At 36.3% G+C, this 13,270-nt stretch overlaps 1 protein-coding gene and 1 non-coding gene across 2 annotated transcripts; one reads left to right on the plus strand and one right to left on the minus strand.

Moving 5' to 3' along the window:
• The first annotated feature begins 8,427 nt into the window (after positions 1-8,427).
• Positions 8,428-8,499, plus strand: TRNAW-CCA. Its single transcript has one exon. It is a non-coding gene; the product is annotated as a tRNA-Trp (tRNA).
• Positions 8,500-8,578: 79 nt separating this feature from the next.
• On the minus strand, positions 8,579-12,714 carry LOC121268807. Its single transcript, XM_041173071.1, has 7 exons — positions 12,455-12,714; positions 12,239-12,328; positions 11,497-11,651; positions 10,345-10,465; positions 9,419-9,538; positions 9,241-9,311; positions 8,579-9,152 (listed from the first exon to the last, which is right to left on the minus strand). The coding sequence occupies exons 1-7, from the start codon at positions 12,560-12,562 to the stop codon at positions 8,906-8,908; spliced, it is 912 nt and encodes a 303-aa protein (XP_041029005.1). The 5' UTR covers positions 12,563-12,714; the 3' UTR covers positions 8,579-8,905.
• Positions 12,715-13,270: the final 556 nt, after the last annotated feature.

The raw sequence follows: 13,270 nt of genomic DNA on the forward strand, positions 1-13,270 counted from the left end.
ATTTTTCATAGGAAAAAAAAATACTTCTTGCCATATTTATTGTCTGAAATAGGCATTTTCGGCAACATTATTCACCACGAAAACTCTATATTTCCAACGACCGTCATATGCCAGAAATAATAGTATCAATTATGATGGTCTATTTTGGACAAAAATTCTCCTAGGAAAAATACCTTTTTGTTGTAGTGTGTATTTTGCAAGAAGAGGTGCATTATGTACTAGCGGAGATACACGAGAGAATCTGCAGGAACCATTCTAGCAGAAGGTTGTTGGCAGCGAAGGTCGTAAGGGCAGGTTACTATTAGCCTCAGGCTCTTAAAGATGTAGAAAGAGTTAGACAGAAAATGCCGAAAATGCCAAGAATCCTCCACAATACCTCACTACCCACCTGATGAGCTTACGCCAATCACGTCGCCCTGGCCTTTTACTCAATGAGGAATTGACTTGATCGGGCCTTTTCTCCCGGCAAGGGCAGGGTAAAATTTGTGGTGGTAGTAGTAGATTATTTTACTAAATGGGTAGAAGTAGAATCCTTGGCAACTATAACAACGAGCAGCATCACCGGTTTCTTGTGGAAGGCAGTCATATGTAGGTTTAGAGTTCCTCGAGTAACTATATCGGATAACGGGTGACAGTTTGACTGTGATCATTATTGTGCTTGGTGCCGAGAGTTGAGGATCGAGGTTAGATATTCATCCCCAGGACACTCGCAGTCTAATGAGCAGGCCGAGGCCACTAACAAAGCTCTGCTCAGCATCCTAAAAAAGAAGATAGGTGACAAGGAAGGGAGCGTGGGCCAAAGAGCTCCTGAGAGTACTATGGGCCTATCGGATTGCAGTAAGGACTCCAACAGGAGAGACCCCCTGAGCCCTTACCTAAGGGCATGAAGCTGTCTTGCCTGTGGAAATAGGGATGTCCACATACCATGTTCAACACTTTGATCTAAAGGCCAACGATGCAAAGCTAGAAGAAGAACTTAATCTGTTGGAAGAAAGAAGGCAGGAGGCAGAAATAAGTACATCGGCTCATCAGAGGAAGGTGGAGCAAAGCTTCAATAGGCAGGTTCGGCATTATTCCTTTAAAGTCGGGGATCTAGTACATAGGTAGACCGGGTTGATGGCTTAGGATGAGGGAAAGTTGGGCTCGCGGTGGAAATGACCCTATGTAGTCACAACCAGTGGTCACCCAGGATCTTATAGACTCAAGGATGCACAAGGAAAGGAATTGCCATACCCTTGAAATGCAGAGCATCTACAAAAGGTTTTTAGTTGAAAATGAAAGAGGTTTTAAAACAATGTACTGAGTCAAGTGAAATATTAATGAAACTTTTTGTCTTTTCATTTGTGTCAACTTTTCTATTGTATCCTATATTTCTCAACAAATCTTAACAAAAGACAAGGATGACGAGAAGACTAGGGGAGCCAAGTACCATGTCTCAACAGATTTGCCTCATCCCTTCCCTCAGTCTAGTAGGTCGATGAGAAGACTAGAAGAGTCAAGTACCGTGTCTCCATGGATTTGCCTCAACCTTTCCCTCAATCTATGAGGTCGATGAGAAGACCAGAGAAGCCGAGTACCGTGTCTCCACGGATTTGCCTCATTCCTTTCCTCAGTCTACGAGGTTGACGAGAAGACCAGGGGAGCCAAGTACAGTGTCTCCACGGACTTGCCTCATCCTTTTCCTCAGTCTACGAGGTCGACGAGAAGGCTAAGAGATCCAAGTACCATGTCTCAAAGGACTGGCTTCATGTCTCCCTTGGCGCACACACGGAAAGGGGAAAATGGAAAAACAGCCAACAAACTTCATCTAAAGCAAAGGGAGAAAGAAAGAGTTTAGCTTCATTAATTTTCAACATGATTACAAGTAAAAGCGAGTGGTCACAAAGACACTTATGCACCATTCAAGCAAACTACTTACAAAAAAAAAAAAAAGTGAAGCTAAGGAGTAGGTGCATCAGGGCCAGGACCAGGGTCCTCCGAGTCAGGAGGGAAGGCATCGGGCATCATCTCTTTGCCTAAGATATAGACGTGCTCGAGCTCTTCTGGATCTGGAGGAAGCTTAGTGAGGTTGAGAGCTCTTAAATTTGCTTGTGGTTCTCTAACACGTAGTCCTGCATCCTCTTAAGGCCTTCAATATACCCATAAGACCAAGCTTGGTCGCACACAAATATTGCCGACCTCAATTGCCCCTCTAGATGAGGGATCACGTCTTAAACTTGAGATAGATCGCTTTGTAGTTCTCAAATGAGAATGCCCTGGGTAGCTAACTGCTTCTCAGCCCCCAGCCCCCGCTAGGGGTGGGCAGTGCCCCCCCCTCCTCGGAGGGCACTACCCCGCCCTCGTTTGCCTCGCCCTGCATGGAACACCCCATGTGGGAGCAGGGGGCGGGTTGACCCCAGCGAGGCGTCGCCCCCCGCTCCACACCCCTTCTCTTTTAATATAAAAAATTATAATTTTTAATATTTATATAAATAATTTATATAAATATATTGTATACAATTTGTTAAAAACTTGAAGTTGAATTTAAGTTAATGAATTGTCTTGGCCTTCTAGCCCAACCGTTATATAAGTGATCAAGGCAATGCAATAGTCATACTTAAACAATGTGCGACTTAATAGTAAGTCCCACATTGCTTAAGTATGACTATTGTATTGTCTTAGCCTCCTATATAATAGTTGGCCTAGGAGGCTAAAACAATCTACAACTCTAATGAGTTTATATTTTTTTGAATGTATAAATTTCAATTTATGATTTAAATTATATTATAATTTGGATCTAAAAAAATTTTTTTAGACTCGATGTATCATGGAGTTAAACCGGAAGGGGTGCCCCCGCCCCGCACCATGTGGGTAGTACCCCTACTCCAGGATGACGTTTAAATGCCAGTTATGCCCAATGAAGAATTGGGCCACAGTACGTACCTCGGGAAAGGGGGGTCCAAGCACTCGAGAACCTTACGCTGAACGACCTTCTTAAAAGCCTTTTGAACCAAAAGAAATGACAGAGGATGAAGAAAGTAGATGGATAGGAGAATGAGAGTCTTGAGCAAGAAGAACAAAAATCCCAGAGGGCAAAAGCCATGGTGAATGGAGAAAAGTGAGCATGACGCCCCTTTAAATAAGAAGGATGCAACGGTTGACGTCCATCACCCTATGTCAGAAAGGGGGATATAGATTGGCTCGAATCCCGTGAAGCACGCGGTACGAAGCAACACTGGGTGGGAGCTAAATGACATTCCTAGCGAAGTCAGAGGAGCTGAATCGTTGGATCAGAAGAAGTGACTTGAAAATAAAAACAGTTCAATGAGAAAAGAAAATGAGGGAAAGGAAAAAGAAGAATGAGCCATTGAATTCCCATCGAACAAGTTCAATGAGAATTGGCGGGGTAAATGAAAGGGATAAAAACCCCGAGCCCAATAGGCTGAGCTTGACAAGAGACAAGTAGCCCATCTCACGGCCCAAGGGTCCATTCGGCCCAATCAAGAGACCCGCAAGAAGTAAGAAGTCCATCTCACAGCCTAAGGATCCAGTCGGCTCGGCCAAGAGACCCTCAAATTGGTGAGAACGAGGATTGAGAAAAGGTGATGGACTTCCAACAAGAGTTGACAAAGGCAGGTGCTGCTGACACAGGCCGAGAAGTAGCCAACGTAGTAGTTAGAGACCCACGCTGCATTAATTATCCTTCTCCGGTACGCTACGTCGCCTTAAATGCTTTAGGCACGCCCAAGGTACTCATGATTTGCGGCCGCTGGAATACGTGTGGGAGAAGCCTCTATCACCTATGTCTTGAGAGGGGAAAAGGCAGGCGCTGCCAACACGAGCCAAGGGGTCGTCGATGTATCTGTCAATGACCCATGTTGCATTAAACATTTTCAACGGCTAGAGTGTGAAGGTGATAGGATTGCTCTTGACAACACTTGCAAGTTGCTCTCCCCACACCACGTATAAAAGCTTACCACAAGGTACATTGGAACCCAAGCAAACATTCTATTGACAATACCATTAAGAAAAAACTGACTTAGGTATCAGAGGGTTTCCAGACCACCTTCAAGCTTCCCTCGAATTTGTGTTTTTGCAGGAAAGGAAGCCAACCCCTCTGGTGACCTTAGGAAGCCATGTTGTGCATACTAAATAGGTTTAAAACACGTTAAATCTACTTTACAATAAAAATATATTTATAATCTAACACATCAGATCAAGTTACGTCAGTTTATAAATTTATTTTTATAAAATTTTATTGTAACTAAAATATTTTTCATAGAATAAACTCTCTAAAAGAGAAGAAGAATAAACTCAAAATCCTGCTTTAGGCCCAGTTTGTATTTACAAGTTATCTCAACTCATTTCAAGTCATCTCAACTCATCTCATTATTATTCATTATTATTCATCAATTTTAATTCACAAATCTTACTATTATTCACAATTTATCTTATTTTTATTCATAATTCATCTCAATTCATTTTCGAATCCAAACGATACTTTCCTTTTCATAATTTATTTTTCCATTTGTTTATTATGTTTGTCTTTTCTCATCATAATTTGTATAATATATTTAAATCTGGGGACCATTTCAGCTATGTTTCCAACAAAAGCCATTGCCCATTACGTAGACTACAGTACATAAGGTTATATAAGCCTTAAATTGCAGTTTTTTTCTATTCAAAATAGTCAGATAATTTCGAGGTCGTAAAGGATTGAAAACTTGAAAGGACGTTGAAAACAAAAGGAGTAATCACATCACCTAAAAAGGACAAAACACATGTAATCATAAATAATTCTATTATGCCGATACCTTTTTACCGCTTTATTTGACGCGTTGATCAAAAATTTATTTTTTATTTAATAATTAAAAAAGTAATTTTAAATATATTAATATATTTTTTTATTTTTTAAAAATATTTAAAAATATTTAAATATATAAAAAAAACTACTGCAATAAAAATGAGGCGGTATAATAACCTCACTCATCATAAATACCACACCAACTTCCCTATTTCGATTGCTACTCGTGAAGAAATCCCACCATTTCGATGATTGTGTTAAATTAAATATATGTAAGTATGTATCTTTATATATTTTTTAACCTTTGTTTTCTATATTTTGTTTATATAAACAAAAACATTACCAAAAATTAAACAGATACAAATGTTTAAAAAGTTGATAGTTACACTTTATGGGTGTACTTATCATTTTCTTGGATTAAATAAAGCTTATTCTTGCATCCTGTTTTTTATACATTTTATAGAATATGTTTGGATGTTAAGATCAGTCGAATTGAATTGTGAATAGTAATATTTTATAAATTTTATTAAAATAAATTTAATATTTTAAGTTGAAATATATTAAATAAATCGAGATAATTTTTTATTTATAAAAAATTAAAAAGATATTAAATTTTACCAATAATTAATTCGATATAAATTTAAATTAATAACTAGAAAAAATATTATAGTCTGTTGTTGGTGGAAAGGATGGAATACCTAATTACCTCTATAATGATAATAATGATGCAGCTAATATTTTAATCCGCCGATCATTCCAAAAAAAGTCACGTTAATTCCAACAACAACAGATCCGATCCCCCGCATTATTAGTTTTGAGCAGCTCATGAGTTTTGTCATAAAGCTTTTTACAATAAGGCTGCGGTAATTAATGCTAAGTTCCATGCATGCATCTTAACTCACATGACTTAAATTGTCAAAGGGTCCCAATCATTATGCTGAATCACGTGTCCCAACTGAGGGGTGCAGGCCGAATATTTGCTTGGCCGTTGAGTTTGGTGCACACGAGCAAGCACGTCGTGTAGGTGAGATCGAAACAGAAAAGATATTTATAATTGTAAATTATATAATACTGAATAATTATTTTAAAAAAATTTAACAAATTATAAGATTTATATAAAAAAAAAAAATTAATTTTTTAATAATAAATCTCATTATTCTTAAAGAGATTACGTTACATTTATATATTTCACAATTATATATAAAATTACTCAAAATCGAAAACATGAAAATATGTTAAAAGGTGACTTTTTTTCGCTTGAGAATTCCTGATTGAGCATGTGATGACTATCCTTTGGTTGTAGTTGAATTGTTAGGTATGCGTGATGGGGATGTACTGGTGAGGGGGATGATCCCACCAATTATTGCTGTGATCTGACACACTCTCACACACCGTTAATTTGGTATGTGTATATACGGTGGTGAACATCTTGATGACTTTGATGTCCAACTTCCACAACCTCAAAATAGTAGTCAATAAAACATGTTCTTTCCCTAATCATGATGATCAATGATGATTTTGATTACTTTAATAAACTACTAATTCTTCCCTTTATTTTTATTTTTTATTTTTTATTTTTTATTTTTATGCAAGTTCTGATAACTTGAAGAAGAATCCGAATCAGAAATGAACTATGAACTATGATATATACACACAACTTGTATATATAATTTTTCTAAATAAAATCTTATTTCAAAAGATTTGAATTGTTTAAATAATGAGTGGAGTGTGTTGGGCTATCAAAATAGCCTAAAAATGAGAGTGGACTGAAAAAGAATTAAAAATGGGTCCACCGTCCAAGAGTAGACATTGGACCGAGCATTCAACTTTGGGCCAGTCTCAAATATTTTTTCCAGAATATTTCAAACATATGACATTAGTGAAAACTGCTAAGTCATTCCTAATTCAAGTCTTAGTTCTATTTATTGGTTTATTTTTGTAGATAAAATGAGTTGAGATTAAAATTAAAAACTAAATAAAATATTTTAGAAAATATTTTTTTAATATTATTTTTATTTTGAGATTTAAAAAATTTAAATTATTTATTTTATTTTGTGTGAAAATTTGATAAAATTATAATGATTAGATGATATGAGATGAAATGAGTTGAGAAGAGTCGTAAAAACAAACGAAGCTTTAAGATACTGAGCATTGAGCACTATAAATTGAACCATATTAATATTCTCAAAAAAAAAAAAAAAAAAAACTCTGGCTTTGTGCAACCAAACAGAGTATAGCTTGCCAAGATCCTTTGGATCAATTGGCAACACCTTAGTTTTTCACTAAAAGAACCAATGATCGAATCTCCATCCCCATGTAAAAAAAAAAAAAAAAAAAAAAAACAGAGTATAGCTTGGGAGCCCACTACATTGTATTGTAGCTTCTTCATAGTTCATATAAATGAAATTCACGTAAAGTTAATCCAACGTTTAAAGTGAAAGAGAGTTAAATACATATTCTGAGTCGTATAACATTTATAGCTATCTGAATGACTCTTTTTTTTTTCCAGAATTATATGTATTTATTTATCTCTTACTCTAAGTAAAAAATCACTATACAAGCTACAATAGTTAGTATAGTGATTTTTTGTAAATGTTTGAATGGACTAAAGCATTTCTCTTCTTGAAGAGTTGAGGAGGCCATTCAAATTTTGCATTTCTCATGGGCCATAAAATAGTCTTAAACTTTCGAATTGTACAGAGGAGATAGCCTCGGGTTTTTTACTTAAGAGTAAGAGATAAATAAATACATAAAATGAGTTTGAGACTTACGTGAAAAAAATTATTTTTTTAATAGTGGCTCTCACTTTTTTTCAAAATGAGTATGTGAGACTTGTATATCCTAAAACTGTATCTAACATTACTCAAAATAGATAGAGGAATTATATTTACAATCTTAAAGTATGCAAGTCTCACGCAATTCTTTAAAAAAAATAGATAAATTTGAGATTCACATGAAAAAATTATTTTTTAATAGTGAACTTCACTTTTTTTCAAAATATGTGTAAAATTTGCATATTTTAAAATTATATCTAGCATTACTAAAATAGATATTACGTTATCACATGAAACCAATATGATCAATCATATTGGTGGAACTTAGAAAAACACGAGGGTTTGACGGGTAAAACTCCACCCATTCCGCCACAATTAGCTACACTGGTGAGTTTTAATGACGCATCTGATCTTTAACTTCATAGAATGAACAATCAAGTAAACACGGACAACATACTTTGGTGACCAGTTTTGTGGTGGTCGCTTGCCTATCCCAATCGACCTAAACTTGACCAATGCGTTTCGGCCTCAACCTTGGGGGAATGAAGCAACTCAGAGTGCAACCCAATTTTTGTTTTTGTTTTTAATCTATTTTTGTATATCAAAGGAGAAAAAGAGATTCAAACAAGATCACCCTACTCTAATAAACTGTATAATGTTACCTAATACATGGATCTACACTACCAAATGAATAAATAAATGGAAACATTCTTCTCAAAACCAGTGCAAAGAAGGATTTAAGTGACGAATTGTGGAATCTTGGACTATAAAATTAAAAATTGCCACACAATTGCATGTTTGGCAATTTTTATAGAAGTTTTAATTTATATTTTATATAATATATGTATAGTTTGCTACAATTAACATAGGGGATCCGTGGCGCAATGGTAGCGCGTCTGACTCCAGATCAGAAGGTTGCGTGTTCGATTCACGTCGGGTTCACTTCCCCTTAGATCCCATTATTTTTAATTTTGCCCAATCAGTAAATGCCACCTGTTTACAGCAACTAGACCATAAATGCCATATATTAGTAGCTTTTTTATTGCTCATACAATTCGTCCATACAAATTAACTACAATAAAACCAAACTAAGGCCTAGTTTCGGCTAGAATTTGCGAGCAAATTTGAAATGGGGGATGATTTGCCATCCAATCCCAAACCATTTTAGAAAAAAGAATGACAAACGACGATTCGAAATATGAACGACTATGATACAGATGTCCTTGTCCCCTTCTCATGTATACAAAGAGAGACAAAATTAGCATGAAGAGATATGCTGGGAGACAATCAGATTCATTGAGAAGCAAGCTACAATGTGCAACCAGTTGCACAAATTTCGTAGCAAATGTTAATCATTTACAGTGTCTTCATCTTCCTCAGGTTTCACAAAGAACTCAATGTAAGCGATTCTGCTGGGTTGCTGATACCCCGCAGAATCAATGTGTGGGTGGGGAATGGATTGTCTCGACACTGAAACCAGGTGCTGAACTTTCAGCATCCCGCCTCGCCCAATTGTCAACTTGCTTCCTCTGTTATCTTTGATAACACTGCTGGGAATATTTGATGTTGTTGCTCGAAGGAACTTGTATTTATACCTATTAAGACCAAGGCAAGAACCGACAGTCACTTTTCATGAGGGTCAAATGATGCATCAAATGAAGTCAGTAAAAAACAATTAAGTACCTGTAAGAGACTTGCCGATCACAGCTAAATGCAATCAAGAGATCAGTATTTGCATAATACATGAAGTCTATCTGGAAGAAAGGCAAGGATTTAAAACTGAAATAATGTTAAGATCTGGACAAACTAAATGCTTTATTGTGAATTAAAGATAAATAAATAAATGAGTAAAGACCATCACCTGTAAGTCCCCATGGCCTTCACCTCTGAAGGTGACAGAAGGAGGAACTGGTTGCAGCATGATCTGGATACTTGATCCAGGCCATTCGAGATCATCAATAGCTTCCTTCAATGCTGCAGACTGGAATTTAAATATCATGAAATGAAATATTAAAAGTGGCTCCTGATTAGAATAGTAGGCTAGGAAAATGCATTATATCTGCTGAAAAACGTACTTATGCATCTATTAGAGGAACATTTTTTATAGTTTAATCGAAACATGACTCACTCCTACACAAGCATCATGAGGCCTATACCTCTTAAAACTCAGAAAATAACCTTGGATTAATGATCTTAAGTATACCCTGAGACATGTAGGTTGTCATAGTAAACGGCATAACATCACATCTAGCACTACCTTCAAACCTTACAACCAAATAATCGAATGCATACTTACCATTTATATAACTAAGGAACATTCTTGCAGTCCATCATTAGCAACTTAAGAAAGGGGACATGCAGACGCCACACACACATATAGCATTCACATACATGCTCTGACACAGGTTGAAGCTCAATTTATAATGAACTCCATTAGGCAACGAACCTGGAAAACTGTGTGAGGTTGAACAAATGGAGGAAAGCGTTGACAATAGCAAGAAGATTAGTCTGAAAATAAAGTCCTTTTAAGTTCAAATAAATTAAAGTAGATTTTGAAAGGTCATGTGCGCTAGTTACAACTAAGGTTTAGAGATTGTACAATTACACGAGCACAATATGTTTGCATTATGATTCAGAGGACTACAAAAAGTTAGAGAGAGAGAGAGAGAGAGAGATGCAAAGCAATTGTTAAATCAGAAAGCAGTTACAAAACAACCACTATCATGCATTAGAACACCGGATGAGGATAGACCAAAGCAGTGCCAAAGTGTATGTATAAGAGAATACCTTAACAGTAAAACTGAGCGGGGTGCTTCCTGCAGGTTCAAAATTGTAGTCCCATGATATTGTGTCTGGGATTCTGGTCCTGATCTCTGCATATATGCATGCATCCAGGGAATCAACGGACCTTCAAAAATAAAGACAATATTGCATCAAACTCGAATTTAGATTGTGGATCAGTACAGAAATATACAGATGTCACTCTACGAACTACAAGTCCTAGTATAAAGCATCATCAGGTGCAGAAGATATTTTATCTCACTGGTATAAAGATAGATTTTGATTTTGATACTAAATTAAAGGCCTTTCTATTTTCTCAACTCTCTATTCGTAACAACTATTCAGCAGAAAAACAAAGCCAAAAGAAGATTTCATATAAGTTTTGACAATGTCCAGATCCGAGAATTTTCCATTTAAAAGTGTATCCCCCATTGTGATTGGAAATACTTTTAAGAAGTATCTATGCAGTAAAAACCAATCCAAATCCAACATACTCATCCCAAGCATGTTTTAGCTTGCATATGAAAAAAAAAAAAAAAAAATCTTTCTGAAAAGGGGAATTAGGAGCTCATTGATTCATTGCAAAAAATACACAAAGGAAAGGGAAAAAAAAAAAAAATGCAAGGCTTGTTCCATCTGCAGTTTATATTTTCAATAAACTAAGGCTTCAAGTAAGGCAAATACTTGTACTGCACCATTGATTGACTGTCAAAACTTTAGGACTTCAGTTCCCATCCAACAACCAAAAGAGAAAAAATCTCAGATTCAGAGCTTCAATTCCCTTTCTTTTTGAATATTCTCCAAGGAAAAGGAACTTTTTATGATGGGGAATCTCGGAGACCCTGCAAACGCAATATGTCTTTTACCCAATTAAATCTCGGGCCCATGTAACACATCCCTATCACACGGATCAGGTAAATCATCGGATTTTCACCAATGGGACGTGGCCCCTAGAAATTGTTTGCACCTAAGGGTCCAAACCTCATACCTGTAGGGTAGCTTGCCACCAAAACCAAGGCCCTAACCACTTGACCCAACCCCTAGAGGTTAATTAGATAGCAATCAAAATTTCCCCATTTAATCAATAACTACACATGACACATCTAAAATTAAAACAGAGCTAAAGAACAAAAATAGATGGTAAAGTACGCATCATACTTGAGAAGGAGCTGCATATCCGGTCCTGGATATCGAATTTCAATCATGCTTGAGCGCCCGGGAACTGAAAATGTGTTCAAGCAATCCACCAAGAGGCCCAAGCTCACTCCAAACCTAGGCCGTCCTTGTGCACCATACTCATATCGAATGAAAAGCTACATGAGATATTTTTTCTATAAGAAAAATTTCATTGAGACAAGTAAATAGGCATAGCTCAAGTACACATGATACATGTAGATATTAATAAGAATGTAACGATACATGACCTTTTTTACAACTCTTTTCACAATCTCGTGTGAAATGGAAGGAGGTTATCTGAAATTTGAAATTCAAATAAGATTGGGAAAATCAAAATCCAAAAACAAAATCCTTAAATATTTTTTACGAGGTGGCACTATCACATTCATCGATTTGTAAAATGGGTTGGAAAATAGTTGTTCCATATCACTATTTATAATAAAGTTATGTTCCAAAAATCCTTTTCAAACAAATCATACCCTGTTTGGCCGCTAGGAAAAATAGAATCGAACGAATAGAAAAAAATTGCATATCATATTAAAACTTGTCTTAATATTCTAGGAAATCATAAACTAAAATCGCTAACACAAATAGTTCAACTGAGCTCAATTAAAAGGAAATTCTAGTTTAGTTTTCCATTCTTTGTTTCCTACATATTTTCCGTAATTAAGCAGACGATATAGAATATTACGTAAGAGTAAAATAGAAAAAGGAAAGTGGGTACCTCGCGCTGCAGATAGACTTTGGCCTGAAGACAACGGGTTTCCTCCACGATCAAAACGACGCCGTGTTCAGAAAGTTCCAAGACTGCGTCCTAGTATCCAAAAGACGGAAGCTACAACCAATCAGATGACAACGACATGAAACCCTAGACTTTTTTCATTTTATCGAAAGGAAGTGAAAGGAAAGGAAGATGATGCGGAGAGAGGGCGGGGCATGCCTGGTGGCGTTTCCATCGGACGGCGGTGAGGGCATCGACTATGCCCTGGACGTTGTCGAGCTGGCACACCAGATCAGGGGCTTCCGCCTCTGCCGCCGACGAGCTCATGCTCGGATGCTCTTCTCTCCCTCTCTCTTATTTCCCGCCAAAAGGAAAAAAGAGGAGTAAAAGAATTGCAATTTTTTTTGGCTGTAAGTAAGAAATCACTCCATGGGCTTTTCGTTTTGGGTTAGGAAAACTCCACTTATTACACGCCGTTGGCCGACTGAATTTAGATGTTAAGATGATTTAAGTTGATTGAGTTAAGATATATATTTAAATGTGTAAAATAGATTTAGATGAGATTAACTTTTAAAAAATGTTTAGATCACTAAGAGGTGGTTTCGAGAATTCTTACTGATTGATTTTTTTTTACTTTATAGTTAAGGAAATAATTTTTAGCGAGTGTGGTTTTTTTAAAATATTTAAAGTGGTTTAAAAAATACTTAGAAAACATAAAAAATAAATAAGTGCAAAATGCACTTATCGATAGAACTCTTGAGGCCACCTCTCGGTAGTTCTAGCAGTTCTCTTTACTTTTTTATGAGAAGCTAAAAAAGTAATGAATCTTATCAATAATTGATTTAGGATGTGTTGAGCTCACTTTAACAACCAAACATAACTTAACCTCACAATTTGACCACGTAAACAGAAGAAAAGACTGTTTACCCCAAGATTCATTGATTAGTCATGTCATCCTATCTTGAAGCGGGTTCAAAAAATCAACCTATTTAATAGTGTCTTTACCCATGATAAACTAAAATTATTGTTGCCCTC

This window comes from Juglans microcarpa x Juglans regia, chromosome 6D (genome assembly GCF_004785595.1).
Source record: "Juglans microcarpa x Juglans regia isolate MS1-56 chromosome 6D, Jm3101_v1.0, whole genome shotgun sequence".
Taxonomy (NCBI): domain Eukaryota; kingdom Viridiplantae; phylum Streptophyta; class Magnoliopsida; order Fagales; family Juglandaceae; genus Juglans; species Juglans microcarpa x Juglans regia.